The sequence below is a fragment of the Lytechinus variegatus genome, chromosome 19, assembly GCF_018143015.1.
Source record: "Lytechinus variegatus isolate NC3 chromosome 19, Lvar_3.0, whole genome shotgun sequence".
NCBI classification, from domain to species: Eukaryota; Metazoa; Echinodermata; class Echinoidea; order Temnopleuroida; family Toxopneustidae; genus Lytechinus; species Lytechinus variegatus.
In genome coordinates, this window is record NC_054758.1 from 6,793,310 (window position 1) to 6,808,816 (window position 15,507).

Here is a 15,507-nt window from a genome sequence, read left to right on the forward strand (position 1 = left end):
GAAAATATGGAAATATGGCATACGATGGAGCAATATATTTTGTGTACTCAGATGTGGCCTATCAAACCGCTTATCGTTGTAGCAGAAGAGGAACTAATAGTAGTAGAAGTATAAGCAGTAGAATTAGTGGAACAAGTAGCTGGAAGCAGCGGCAGTAGTAGTAGTAGTAGTAGTAGTAGTAGTAGTTGTTGTTGTTGTTGTTGTTGTTGTCACTCTAAAGATTATTGGGTAAAACTGCTCCATGAGGGTAATTATGTGTCCAACCAACATTGGGCATTTCTTTTGGGCACTTTTATTTATCCAGTATGATGAAAATTTTGCCAATTCTAACGTAATTGCTGCTTATTTTTTAATCTTACTGGACAATATGCTTCCCGCATTGGGTAAAATACTGCCCCAAATTGGTTGGACACATGATTACCCTCGTGGTGGATAAAATTTTACCAAATATTTTTTACAGTGAAGTAGTAATAGTGACAGAAGTGGTAGTCGTGGTAGAGGTAATTGTAGAGTAGCTGCAGTAGTAGTTTTAGTAGTAGTTAGTAGTAGTAGTAAATACTACTACAGTATTAGTAGTAGCAGTAGTTATTAGCAGTATTAGTAATAGTAGTAGTACTACTATTAGTAGTAGTAATAGTAGTAGCAGTATAGTACGGTAGAAGTAGTAGTAGTAGTGGTAGTAGTAGTAGTAGTAGAAGTAGAAGTAGAAGTAGTAGTTGTTGTTGTAGTAGTAGTAGTAGGAGTTAGTGGTAATAGTAGAAGTAGTAGTAGCAGTATTAGTAATAGTAGAAGTAGTCGTAGTATAGCAGCAGTAGTATCAGTAGTAGTATATAGTAGTAGCAGAATTAGTTGTAGGAGTAGTAGCAGTAGTAGAAGAATGCATACGGTAAGTGTAGACAAAAATGGCATCGGAGGCCCCTCGTACCGGATCGCTGCTTCACATGAAGAGGCTGCACTAGCGTTAAACAAAGAGTATGCATACTTGTTTACACACAGGAATGATACCAGTGCCTGCTAATATTGTGTTATCGTAGAAATGCGATTATCAGAAATTAGTAATCATAGTAGGTATACCATTTTTCTTACAACTGAAAGTACGGTTTGTGCCATAGCGGCAAAGCGGATACCACTACCGTTTCCTTTTTAAGAAGAAAGGAGGTGTGATGATATCGAATTACGAAGAAATAGTACTATAATGAGAGAAATAAATTTGTGAATTCTAAAGTATAATAAATTCCCCTCCCCCCCCCCTCAGTACCCATATCAACTCTAAGATGATCTAAATGGCGTCAGCTCAATGTGTTTAAGTTGTGCGCCCCCCCCCCCCCCCCCACATCAAACAATATATAGTGTTTCTCGTTGTTTGTATTACTATTAGGTTGATTACGATTGGTCGTAGAGGTGGTAATATTATTTTACATTGTATCACGAATTGATATTTATTATTAAAATGCCAACTCGTTTCTTCCTTCCGCCCATGTCCAGGCAATTAAAAAGTGTTTAAAGCGTGGTCGGCGGTAATTTCATCGGCGATTTCCCTCAAAGTGAACGTGTTTACAATACTCATGTAGGATTAGAGGATTTGCTTACCCAACGTGCTAATTTTTGGTTTCTGATGATACAGTAATGAAATCTAAATATTACCATGGCAGTAATTTCACTTACAAAACCGCTCTCGCAGCGGGCCCCATATCATTATATTTTGTTATTACCAATCTACGGGCGCCACGCTAGAAAACGACCAGACCATTTTGATAAATGTTTAGAATGATCCAGCCTGTATTTGATCCTACTGACCTCTATGGCATGAGGCCGGCGATTACCTTTTATTATTATTAAGCATTTCCCGCCATATCAAACGTACCTGAAGAACGAATTTGGGAAAAACAAAAATCTCTAATGGTTTTGCTTAATATTTTACAGATGCAACAAACCAGGTTCTATGGAAATCTTGGATGTCTATCATGAAAGTCTGCTTTGATTGACAGTGCCGATAATTGAGGAAATTTCAAGGTTTGTCAAATAGAAACAAATTGGTGGATTCAGAACAAATACGTATAAGTAACCAGTCTTTATATGGAACTCCCTCGTCGATGTTTGACTATTAAGTGATACCTGAGCTGTTACCACAATTTGGAGACCCAATTTCAAACCGGACTCGTCATAAGACAGAATACGTCAGGGAGTGTATACTGACTTTGGTATCGACTGAAACCCTGCAGATCGGCGGAACGTTAAAAGCGTGCATGCTCTGGTCTGGTATATCATGTATATTGTTTCATACCGGACAAAAACAAATAAGTTAGTGAGAACTAACGGGATAAACAAGTCCAGTGTAGATTATTTAGTCTTAAATCCCTGATTTGATAGCTTAATCGAAATGGAAAACACTTATCAAAACACCACCAGCTGTTGCGAAGATCAAGATTTGTATGATATAAGTGAACATCCCATGCATTCGATTGCGTGGCTAGCCACTGTCCCTTTGACTCTTTCGATAATAATCGCAGTCACTATAGTGGGGAACGCGATGGTGATTGCAGCTTACTTTCGGGACAAACGCATCAGGAATAATGTTGCGAACCTTCTCATCTTAAACCTTGCAATAACAGACTTTGTCGTCGGTGCTTTCATCATTTCCATTGACACTGCCTGGATCATCAAGGACGTCTGGACCTATGGAGAGGTGTTCTGCAAAATCTGGCTAGACGTTGATTTCGTAGTCACCATGATGTCTTTGCTCACCATGGTACTAATCAGCTGGGACCGTTACTGTCTCCTGACGATGGGGATGCGGTACAAAACATTCCAGACTAAAAAGCGTATTTGCGTGATTCTTACCATTTCTTGGACAGTTGTTACTCTGATATACACATTCCTTGCTTTCGGATGGAGTCCCATTACCGGTGAATATAACGTAGATTATTCACAAAACTGTGAAATGGAGTTTACATACAACGTGGCTGCAACGCTCGTCATCAACATTTTCGAATTCTTCATTCCGTTTACTATTTTAATTATCCTTAACATTGCTGTGTATAGTAACATAAAACGGAGATCTAATGGTACCGTCGGTCAAAGCCCTTCAATACATGCGTCGGCTAGGTCACCAAAGAGAAGCTTTGGGCCTGGATCTCCAAAGAGGGTAAACTACCATCCTCCAGACGGTCCATCTGGCCCAGTAGCAGTCTCACCTAGACGCGGTGGTGATGCTGTTGAAGCAAATGCAACTAGCGAGTCTACTGACAACCGCGCAGATGGAGAAAACTCCCTCACAAGACAACTGTCAAATGAAAGAGACTCTACTTCAAAGAAAGAAGGTCGAACATTCGCTAGGCATCGAAAAGCAGCATTCGTGTTAGCCATCCTTATCGGCTGTTTCTTGCTCTGTTGGTTACCCTACCAAGTAACAAGCGTAATGTATGCAGTCTGTGATACCGATTGCGTCTCCACTCGTTTGTGGGAGGTCACGAATTTACTTCTTTGGTGTAACTCAACCATTAATCCCTTCATCTATGCTGCTACTAATGTCCACTTTCGTCGAAACTTTAGGAAGTTTTTGTTGCTTGATCGTTGGGCTTGTGACTTTAAAAATTGTAAATTGAAATGTCAAAATGCCAATCAGATTCAGGTTGCCACAGGAAGCCTTAATGACAGCACAGTTACCTAATATCTGCAAAGCGACCGTCTTCGATCTAGAGAGTTTCCTTGGAAACATGTCGGAAGACCCAGACACGAAACCTTTGTCAATACAATAATCAGACTACTGCACATCTTGCGCCTGTGACCATATAATGCATGTGATAAGTATAAAAATAAAACAAAAATAAATGAGTTGGTACCAATGGTTCTTATAACGTGTATTAAGGGACAGGTTAACCGTGATATGACTTTGAAGAAAACGGTAGGAGCTGAAAGATCTTACTTATCAGCTGTGTATGTGATGTAATATAACAGTGAATCCCAAACAAGAAATCGTACCTGAGAACTGCTTCAGAAGGGTGAAATATGAATTTCTCTCTTTCTCTTGAAAAGAAAAAACATTTCAGAGGCGCCAGCTCCCCAATATTTCACACGTTATTCGAAAAGTTGCTCGAAAAGAAGGGTTTTTTTTAGATGTGAAGGTCTGAATGTTGTCACATGTCATCCCATACAATAAATATTCGTTGTATTGATTTCCTCAGGAGATTAAAGCTTGGTCCAATTGTACTAACGGATGCAGAGAGGATGTAAAACAGAAAATAATCTTGCCATCAATTGGAAAATGTTATGTATCCGTTATGTACCCTTTGCTTATGTGTTTCATACGCTCTATATCCATCGAACATCCGTCCACTGTAATGTCATTGTTCGATCATTTTGCAGTTTTGTCCAGTGTCTAGAGCAGATAAAAACGGATGGAGCCACCTCGAACTTTTGCTTGTCCGCTGTATCCGTTATGAATGCGTTTTGTGTCCGTTGGCCAGTGGGACGAGACCTTTAAAGGCCTGTCCGGTCCCGCTGCACTTACGACGTACGACGTAAATCCGCAACACTACGAGAAACAAACGCCCCATCTCCGTTATCATCCGTTAAACGGAAGCGGAACAACGGAAAGAGGGATGAAAGAAAGGTACATGGAACGTCTATATATTGCTAGTAGCGCGGAAATAGAGAGAATGTTAAAGCGTATGCATCTCGTATAAAGTATTCAAACCTCCCCTGTAATGCATTTGGAGGAGCCATCCACTTTCGTCACCTTTCATACGCTAGGCATTCGATAAACATCCCCGCTAAATTATACCAACGTCGGTATATTTTCCGTTATGTTTTCGACAATTCTTCGCTAATTTTGCCCATTTTTTGAGCGGAGGGAAACGGATGAAGCGTCCCCTACCATAAATAGTAGAGGACACGATATTAAATTTCCCCCTACTATTTTTGGTCTGTTATGATGGAGAAAAATACATCATTCACAATCGAAATAATACATTATTTTGGACTAAATGACCTTACATTTTGGGTGAAAACCTTACTTTCTTGTCAATTTTATTCGGGTTAAAATGACCTTACATTTTGGGTGCTAACCTTTTTTTTTCTTTTTTTTTCGGGGGGGGGGGCTCGCAAAAAATTCCAGCCCCTGGTCCCCCCATCCTTTGGCACAGATTTCTTGTCGCCCATTCTCCTTCAATGTATGTACATGCATATATGATATTCCTACCACCCCCCATCCCTGTGCGAATGACGTATCTGAAGAACGAATTTAGAAATTAAAAATTGCTAATGGTTTTGTTTAATATTTTACAGATGAAACGACCCAGGTTCTATGGAAATGTTGAATATCTGTTATGAAAGTCTGCTTTGATTGACAGAGCCGATAATTGAGGAAATTTCAGGGTTTGTCAAATGGAAACAAATTGACATGTTACCTTGTTTCAGAACAAATACGTATATAATCAGCCAGTCTTCATATGAAACTCTTTCGTCGATGTTTGAGAGTCAAGTGATACCTGAGCCATTACCACAATTTGGAGACCAAATTTCAAACCGGAATCGTCATAAGACAGAATACGTCATCGAGTGTATACTGACTTTGATATCGACTGAAACCCTGCAGATCGGCAGAACATTGAAAGCGTGCATGTCCTGGCCTGTCATAGTGTTCCATACCGGACAAAAACAAATAAGCTAGTGAGAACTAAAGGGATAAAGTAAGTCCAGTATCGATTATTTAATCTTAAATCCCTGATTTGATAGCTTAATCGAGATGGAAAACACGTGTGATATTCATCAAAACACCTCCAGCTGTTGCAAAGACCAAGATTTGTATGATATAAGTGAACATCCCATGCATTCGATTGCGTGGCTAGCCACTGTCCCTTTGACTCTTTCGATAATAATCGCAGTCACTATAGTGGGGAACGCGATGGTGATTGCAGCTTACTTTCGGGACAAACGCATCAGGAATAATGTAGCGAACATCCTCATCCTAAACCTTGCAATAACAGACTTTGTCGTCGGTGCTTTCATCATTTCCATTAACACTGCCTGGATCATCAAGGACGTCTGGACCTATGGAGAAGTGTTCTGCAAAATCTGGATAGACGTTGATTTCGTAGTCACCATGATGTCTACGCTCACCATGGTTCTTATCAGCTGGGACCGTTACTGTCTCCTGACGATGGGGATGCGGTACAAAACATTCCAGACTAAAAAGCGCATATGCGTGATCCTTGCCATTTCTTGGACAATTCATATTCTGATATACACATTCCTTGCTTTCGGATGGAGTCCTATAACCGGTGAATATAACGTAGATTATTCACAAAACTGTGAAATGGAGTTCACATACAACGTGGCTGCAACGATCGTCATCAACATTTCCGGATTCTTCATTCCATTTGTTATCTTAATTATACTTAACATTGCTGTGTACAGTAACATAAAACGGAGGTCTAGGGGTACCGTCGGTCAAAACCCTTCAAGTTCAATAAATACGTCGGCTAGGTCACCAAAGAAAATCTTTGGACCTAGATCTCCAGGGAGGGTAAACTACCGCCATCCCGACGGTCCATCTGTACCAGTAGCAGTCTCACCTAGCCGCGGTGATAATGGTGTTGCAGCAAAGGTAACCACCGAGTCTACTGACAATCGCGCTTGTTTTAGTGGAGAAAAACCCCTCACAAGAGAACTGTCAATTGAAAGAACCTCGACTTCAAAGAAAGAAGGTCGAACATTCGCTAGGCATCGAAAAGCAGCATTCGTGTTAGCCATCCTTATCGGCTGTTTCTTGCTCTGTTGGTTACCCTACCAAGTAACAAGCGTAATGTATGCAGTCTGTGATACCGATTGCGTATCCACTCGTTTGTGGGAGGTCACGAATTTACTTCTTTGGTGTAACTCAACCATTAATCCCTTTATCTATGCTGCTACTAATGTCCACTTTCGTCGGAACTTTAGGACGTTTTTGTTGCTTGATCGTTGGGCTTGTGACTTTAAAAATTGTGAATTGAAATGTCAAAATGCCAATCAGATTCAGGTTGCCACTGAAAGCCTTAATGGCAGCACGGTTACCTAATATCTGCAAAACGGCCGTCTTCGATCTAGAGAGTTTCCTTGGAAACATGTCGGAAGCTAGGCCCAGACACAAAACTTTTGTCACTACAGTTATCAGACTACTGCACATCTTGCGCCTGTGACCCTATAAGGCATGTGGTAAATAAATATTTTAAAAATAATGCATTGGCACCAATGGTTCGTATAACGTGTATCAAGGCACAGGTTAACAGTGATATATGACTTTGAAAAAAATGGTAGCAGCTGAAAGATCCCACTTATCACCTGTGATGTGTTATAATAATGAATGCAGTGGCGGACCGTGACCCCGAGGAGACAAAGCATTTTTTTTTTTGGGGGGGGCACGGCATTGTTCACAAACAAAATCAGTGTCCCCCCAATGCTTTGTCTCCTCCGGGTCACGGTCCGCTACTGAATGAATGAATCCCAGACAAGAAATCGTACCTGAGAACTGCTTCAAAAGGGTGAAATTTAAATTGACCGCTATCTGTTGAAAAAAATCATTTCAGAGGTGTCAGCTCCCCGATATTTCACACATTATTCCAAAAGTTGCTCGAAAAGAAGGGTCTTCATCATGTTCATTGCAGATGTGAAAGTCTCAATGTTGTCACATGTCATCCCATACAATAACATTCGCTGTATTGATTTCCTCAGGAGATCAAAGCTTGGTCCAACTCCACTAACGGATGCAGAGAGGATGTAAAAAAGAATATAGTCTTGCCATCCATTGGAAAACGTTATGTATCCGTTATGCACCCTTTGCTTATGTGTTTCATACGCTCTATATCCATCGACCATCCGTCCACTGTGATGTCATTGTTCGACCATTTTGCAGGGTTTTTTCCAACATCTAGAGCGGATAAAAACGGATGGAAGCACTGTGAAATTTTGCTTGTCCGCTGTATCCGTTATGTATACGTTTTGTGCCCATCGGCCAGTTACTTACGGATGCAAATCGGATGTAAAGCGTAAACAAATCTTGCCATCCATTGGAATACGCTATGTATCCGTTATGTACTTATTGTTTACGTGTTACATGCGCTCTACCCATCGAGCATCCATCCACTGTGACTTCATCCGCATACAAAGTTTTGAGCTGGACAAAACTTTTAGAACGGATGAACTTTCGCCGTGTACGACGTAACTCCGCAACATTCATGACATCACCAGAAACAAACGTCCCATCTCCGTTATCATCCGTTAAATGTCCGCTGTTTCCTCTCTGTATCTTCTTGGAATCCTTGAAGCTCATATTCGTTGCAGCGGAACAACGGAAAGAGGGAGTAAAGATAAGGTAAATGGAACGTCTTTATATCGTTAGTAGCGCCGAAATAGAGAGGATGTTAAAGCGTATGCATCTCGTATAAAGTATTCAAACCTCCCCGGTAACGCATTCGTAGGAGCCACCGACTTTCATCTCCTTTCATAACATCCTCGCTAAATTATACCAACGTCTGTTATTTTCCGTTATGTTTTCGGCAAATTTTCGCTTATATTGTCCATTTCTGGAGCGGATGGAAACGGATGAAGCCCCCCCCCCCCCTCCCCGAAAGTCTGCTCGTCCGCTTTGTCTTTTATAGATACGGTCTGCATTCATCGAAGAGTCCTTTAGTAAATAATGATTTTCAGTATATCCATGTAGATATCTTTAAAGTGTCTGCAGGTATACATGTATCAGTGCATGTATGCATTTTTTTCTCCTTTGTGTATGTTTTTTTGTCAATAAGAACAATAACTAGATTTTAATTCGTCATGTGGACGAATTAGGTGGTCTGTCCTTATTCTTGCCATCATGATCATTATCACCATGTTCATGCAGGTCAATATGATCTTCATGATGACTACGGAATGTTCATTATGGATGGAATACTTACGAAAGACGGAGATGATATAGCACTGTGAAAAAGGTCGGTTTAATATATGGCAATACATGTGATATGAAAAAAAAGTAATTATAATCTGTTTTATCTTGCTAAATTTTAACTTTTATACCTTTGAATTGGCATAAAGGATCATGCACGAGGTGGTAAAAAGAAAAAAAAAATCATCTTGTTCGCCCCAGGACTCGAACCTGCGCCCCCGAGTACGCAAGTCAAGTGCGTTATCCATTCAGCCACGATATTCCCCATAGAGATTACACTAAGAAAATTTGAGAATTACAAATCCAATTTTGCAAGCGAAAAACGGGCATGATCCCGGCATCTGATAAAAAATGAAGGCAACACTTCTGACTAAAAATCTCAGCTACAACATATAAAGAAAGCTCATGTATAACTCACAAGGAAAAAATGGAGATATAGCACACGAAATAAAGGAATGTAGAATCTAGTTTTGAGAAAAAGTCATGTCCCGTAGAGATAACACGCAAAATGAGGAAAAATGACATGCCTCTTTTCGTCGCTGTTTTACGCCATGATGCGTTTCTCAAAATGAAAATTTATGTTAACTGTGGAGAAAGAGTACATTCTAAACTAAATTACAGTGAAATATGGGCGAAAAATGATCAATATTTACGGAGTTATAATAAAATTTGCATATTTGATGACGTTATTTTTGAAAAAAATGACATTTTCAGCTATTTGATTTTCAGCCTTTTGATTACGTCATAATCAAATTGAGGGATAATGTTGACATGAAATGAAATCTACAACTTATCGATATATGAAAAAAAAATTGGGGATCAACCGACTATTTAAAGAGCTACAATGTACAGTGAATTTTCAATAGGCATGTTTTTGCCCATACATGGCCTATAGTGAGAACTCGCGCGCACACTGCTGCAAACTTTAACGGGTGTTAATTTCCTCATTAATGGTAGTAGGTTGATCAAGGTATCAAATTGCTCAAAATTATATCATCAATGCTTTGATATAAAATATAACGGTTTTTCTGCGTTGCATTAAGGCGTTACGCGCGGAAATTAACGCGCGCGCATACGTGTGTGCGCGCAAATTTTTGAAATGCTTAAAATTACCTGAAACGTACTCTACTTTGGTCAAAAAGTGAACTGAGCATTTTAGAATTTTGACGCTCGCGTACGCGTGCGTCGTGACCTTCTGGTGACCTTTGTTGACATGAATCGTCCCTTCATCTGAAGTTGATGTGATGTTAATATTGTTAATTTTGGATAATTGATAATGGAGATATGATTGATTATGTGATTTTACAAAATGGCGTCTAGATGACGTCATTATGGTCTGATGACCTTGAAAAGCTTATTTTGGCGTTTCCATGACAGATGCTATTGATGACATGAAATTCAATAAACTTGACACTGTCAAATTCGAGATATCTTGGCGACAAACATGTTGCCATTAAAAAGAAAGAAAATTCTGACGAAATTAAGAGGTGATCTGTCACAGACAGACCACCTAATAAATTCAACATGAATTAATGTTCAGTATTATTTTTCCCAATATAACGTTTGTAATGTTAACGTGCGCCTTTAATCAACAATAAAATGTCATATTGTACCCATGGGAGCCACTTCAGTTCAAAAAACTGTTCTCCCGGCGGGGCCTATTAACATGATTACCCGGCAAAGATCGAAATTCCACTACTCAAACGTGGAAAATGAATGATCGCTCTCTGAAATTGATCCGCCATCAAGGTCCTCGAATATGGAATTCTTTGAATGTCAATGTTACATCATGTAGCTACTTAAGTTGTTTTAAACGAAAATGTACGTCAAGCTTGCTATCTTATAGTCATTAATTTGTTTTCACATGGGCGGAATTCCCAGGAAGGACAGGGGACGTGTTGCCCTACCAAAAATAGTAGAGGGACACAATATCAAATGTTCCCCCTACTATTGATGGTCTGTTATGATGGAGAAAAATACATCATTCACAATCGAAATAATATATTTTGCTCTAAATTTACCTTACATTTTGGGTGAAAACTTTAGCTTTTTTTTCGGGGGGGGGGGGGTTGCTTGTAAATTTTATTAGGGTTAAAATGACCTTACATTTTGAGTACTACCCTTTTTTGCTTCTTCCTTTTTTTGGTCAAATTTTCCAGCCCTGGTCCCCTACCCTTTGGCACAGATTTCCGCCCATGTTCCTTCAATGCATATTTGATATTCTTAACCCCCCCCGCCCCGGTCCCTGTGTGATTGATTTTGTGATGTGAATTCATTTTCTTATTTGTTATTATCAATCCCCGGGCGCCAAGCTAGAAAACGACCAGACCATTTGAATAAATGTTTGGAATGATTTAGTCAATTTGTTCTTTTATTCATGGGCGAAAAATCCCAGGGGGGGGCGACGTGTCCCTCTACCTAAAATAGTAGGGACACAATAGGCCTATCCCTTGTCCCCATACTATTTTCGGTCTTTTATGATGGACAGAATGAAATTGAAATAAAACATGTATTTTGGACGAGATAACCTTACTTGTTGGGTGATAACCTTTTTTTTTTCTTCGTTTTTTTTGCTTTCAAAAGTATTTTGGTCGAAATGACCTTACATTTGGGGTGATAACCTTTTTTTTTGCTTGTCAAACTTTCCAGCCCCTGGTCCCCCTACCTTTGGAGACAGATTTCCGCCCTTGCTTTTATCATCAAGCATTTCCCGCCATCCGACATATCGCGTGCCTGAAGAACGAATTAAGAAATGTAAAAATTACTAATGGTAGTGTTTAATATTTCATAGATGCAACGAACCATTTTTGATGAAAATTTTGAATATCCATGAAGAAAGTCTGCTTTGATTGACAGTGCCGATAATTGAGGAAATTTTACAGTTTGTCAAAAGGAAACAAATTGGTGGGTTCAGAACAAATACGTATAAGCAACCAGTCTTCTCTCTCGTCGATGTTTGATAGTTAAGTGACACCTGAGCCATTACCACAATTTGGAGACCCACTTTCAAACCGGACTCGTCAAAAGACAGAATACGTCTACTGACTTCATGACTTTGATATCGACTGAAACCCTGCAGATCGACAGAACGTTGAAAGCGTGCATGTCCCGGCCTGGCATTCTGTTCAATACCGGACAAAAACAAATAAGCTATTGAGCTGTAACGGGATAAAGTAAATCCAGTATCGATTATTAAATCTTAAATCCCTGATTAGAAAGCTTAATCGAAATGGAAAACACGAGTGATATTCATCACAATACCTCGAGCTGTTGCGTAGATCAAGATTTGTATGATATAAGTGAACACTCCATAAGTTCGATTGCGTGGCTAGCCACTGTCCCTTTGACTCTTTCGATAATAATCGCAGTCACTGTACTGGGAAACGCGATGGTGATTGCAGCTTACTTTCGGGACAAACGCATCAGGAATAATGTAGCGAACCTCCTCATCTTAAACCTTGCAATAACAGACTTTGTCGTCGGTGCTTTCATCATTTCCATTGACACTGCGTGGATCATCAAAGACGTCTGGACCTATGGAGAAGTGTTCTGCAAAATCTGGCTAGACGTTGATTTCGTAGTCACCATGATGTCTTTGCTCACCATGGTGCTAATCAGCTGGGACCGTTACTGTCTCCTGACGATGGGGATGCGGTACAAGACATTCCAGACGAAAAAGCGTATTTGCGTGATCCTTGCCATTTCTTGGACAACTGTAAGCCTGATATACACATTCCTTGCTTTCGCATGGAGTCCCATTACTGGTGAATTTAACGTAGATTACTCTCAAAACTGTGAAATGGAATTTGTATACAACCTGGCCGCAACGATCGTCATCAACATTTGCGGATTCTTCATTTCATTTACTATCTTAATTATCCTTATTATTGCTGTGTACAGTAACATAAAACGAAGGTCTAGGGGTACCGTCGGTCAAAGCCCTTCAAGTTCAATAAATACGTCGGCTAGGTCCCAAAATAAAAGCTTTGGGCCTAGATCTCCAAGGAGAGTAAACTACCGCCATCCCGACGGTCCTTCTGGCCAAGTCGCAGATTCACCTACCCGCGGTGGTGATGCTGCTGCAGCAAATGTAACTACAGAGACTTCTGACAACCCTGCAGATGGAGAAAAACCCCTCACAAGAGAACTGTCAAATGAAAGAGCCTCTTCTTCAAAGAAAGAAGGTCGAACATTCGCCAGGCATCGAAAAGCAGCCTTCGTGTTAGCCATCCTTATCGGCTGTTTCCTGCTCTGTTGGTTACCTTACCAAGTAACAAGCGTAATGTATGCAGTCTGTGATACCGATTGCGTCTCCACTCGTTTGTGGGAGGTCACGAATTTACTTCTTTGGTGTAACTCAACCATTAATCCCTTTATCTATGCTTCTACTAATGTCCACTTTCGTCGGAACTTTAGGAAGTTTCTGTTGCTTGATCGTTGGGCTTGTGACTTTAAAAATTGTAAGATAAAATGTCAAAATGCAAATGAGATTCAGGTTGCCACTGGAAGCCTTAATGGCAGCACGGTTACCTAATATCTGCAAAACGACCGTCTTCGATCTAGAGAGTTTCCTTGGAAACATGTCGGAAGCTAGCTAGACCCAGACACAAAACTTTTGTCACTACAGTTATCAGACTACTGCACATCTTGCGCCTGTGACCCTATAATGCATGGGGTAAATTAATATTAAAACAATAATAATGAATGCGTTGGCACCAATGGTTCTTATAACGTGTATTAAGGCACAGGTTAACAGTGATATGACTTTGAAAAAAAAATGGTAGCAGCTGAAAGATCTTACTTATCACCTGTCTTTGATTTAGATTTTCCTTGGAAACATGTCGGAACTCAGAAGGCCCAGACACGACTTTTTTTTCAATACAATCAGACTACTGGCGACTACTGCACATTGCGCCTATGACCCTGTCATGCCTGTGGTGGATATAAAATTCTAAAAAATTAATGCTTTGGCACCAATGGCTCTTATCCTGCACTCCTCTTTCCCCATTTCTATGAGTAATGTGACACAGGTAAACAATGACTGGACTTAAAAAAAAAATTAAAGCAGCTTAAAGATCCCACCTATTACCTGTGTCCGTGATATGTTAAACAATGAAGCTCCGAAAAAGAAATCGTACCCGAAAAGTGCTTCAAAAGGGTAAAATATAAATTGACCGGAAACACAATCTTTATTTCATGATGATGGTGGTGAGAACAACATTTTTGTACAGCGCCATTTACCTGTAAAAAACGGCATTCAGAGGCGCCAGCTTCCCAATATGCCACACGTTATTCCAAAAGCTGCTGGAAAAGAAGGGTCTTTATTTCAGATTTGAAGGTCTCAATGTCGTCACATGTCATCCCATACAATAACATTCGTTGAATTGATTTCCACAGGGGGGGGGGTTCGATTTATGTTTTCGATTTGTTCCCCAATTTTGTGAGCGAAATTCTGCCGTCTTTCCCTACCGCTCCACGACCGCTCCAACAACGCTCGGGCGGTGTGACCATGCCTTTACATACGCTCTACCCATCGAGCATCAATCCACTGTGCTCTCAGCCTCTTTATGAATCATTTAAGCTCATATTCACAGCAGCGGAATAATGTGTGATTGACTTTGTGGTGTGATTTTTTTCTTCTTTTTCCTCTTCTGTTTGTTGAGGTTCCATTTTCTTTTGTTCACACAGGTCAACTATTTTTCTTACTTCGGTAGCGTTTTATCGCACAAGCGTTGCCCTTTAATTCCCCCTTTTCCACATCTACTTTGTAAATCAATGCTTAATGGAATGCATCTGTCATCTACTGTATTTAAATATGCTTATTTCTAATTATTTGAATTGCATTTATAATGATCTCATGTGTTGTGAATTTGTAAATTCTGAATGTGTTGGAAATAAAGACACTGAATTGCATTGAAATTATTGTCCCGGCTTTAGCACGGCTACCGTGATCGGGCCGCTCGAGCATTCGAGGAATATTTTTTTACCGGGTGCACATTCACTTCACCTGGGTTGAGTGCAGCACAATGTGGGTAATATATTACCCTTATCTACGCATAGGGGAATAAAATAAGATAAGCATTCTGCGTTAGATATTGATGTGTGATTTCCACCGGGTGGTAGAAAAAAATGTACTCTTTTACAACAATATTGGTCAATTTAATCAGATATATTGTCATCAATAAAATAAATATTACGTGTCCGGAATGTGTTATTTCTCCTACATGTCTTGTATAATGTGTAACAGTTACGCTTTGATATTCAAGAGATATCCAAAGGCTTGATATCATCAACACTCTAAAAAAATTACCCAATATTGGGTAAAATGGGAATAATGTTTGTTGGGTGAAAAGACACCAAATATTTTATAATTTTTGTTGCAATGTTGCGTTGAAATTTACCCTTCAAACATGCATTTTACCCAATATTATGAATATTTGGGGAAAAATTACCCAGTATGCCTAAACATGCATGTTGCCTTTCTACCCAATATTGGGTAATTTTTCAATTTCTTTTTAGATTGAATCGACTGGTACAAACTGTCATGAATAAATTTCGTCGACTGTCAACGAAACCACAATCGGAAAAGA

General features: G+C 39.8%; 3 protein-coding genes across 3 annotated transcripts; all 3 read left to right on the forward strand.

The window, feature by feature from the left end:
* The first annotated feature begins 1,921 nt into the window (after nt 1-1,921).
* Nucleotides 1,922-4,968, forward strand: LOC121405986 (histamine H2 receptor-like). Its single transcript, XM_041596982.1, has one exon. It carries the CDS (start codon nt 2,381-2,383, stop codon nt 3,668-3,670), a length of 1,290 nt encoding a protein of 429 aa, XP_041452916.1. The 5' UTR covers nt 1,922-2,380; the 3' UTR covers nt 3,671-4,968.
* A 137-nt stretch (nt 4,969-5,105) lies between these two features.
* Nucleotides 5,106-7,267, forward strand: LOC121406134 (muscarinic acetylcholine receptor M3-like). Its single transcript, XM_041597154.1, has one exon. The coding sequence runs from the start codon at nt 5,747-5,749 to the stop codon at nt 7,055-7,057; it is 1,311 nt and encodes a 436-aa protein (XP_041453088.1). The 5' UTR covers nt 5,106-5,746; the 3' UTR covers nt 7,058-7,267.
* Nucleotides 7,268-11,566: 4,299 nt separating this feature from the next.
* Nucleotides 11,567-13,501, forward strand: LOC121406039 (muscarinic acetylcholine receptor M5-like). The gene has a single exon (XM_041597045.1). It carries the CDS (start codon nt 12,147-12,149, stop codon nt 13,449-13,451), a length of 1,305 nt encoding a protein of 434 aa, XP_041452979.1. The 5' UTR covers nt 11,567-12,146; the 3' UTR covers nt 13,452-13,501.
* The last annotated feature ends 2,006 nt before the right edge of the window (nt 13,502-15,507 follow it).

Coding starts and splice junctions, on each gene's coding strand:
- LOC121406134 (XM_041597154.1), top strand. CDS start 5,747: ATGGAAAACACGTGTGATATTCATCAAAACACCTCCAGCTGTTGCAAA.
- LOC121405986 (XM_041596982.1), top strand. CDS start 2,381: ATGGAAAACACTTATCAAAACACCACCAGCTGTTGCGAAGATCAAGAT.
- LOC121406039 (XM_041597045.1), top strand. CDS start 12,147: ATGGAAAACACGAGTGATATTCATCACAATACCTCGAGCTGTTGCGTA.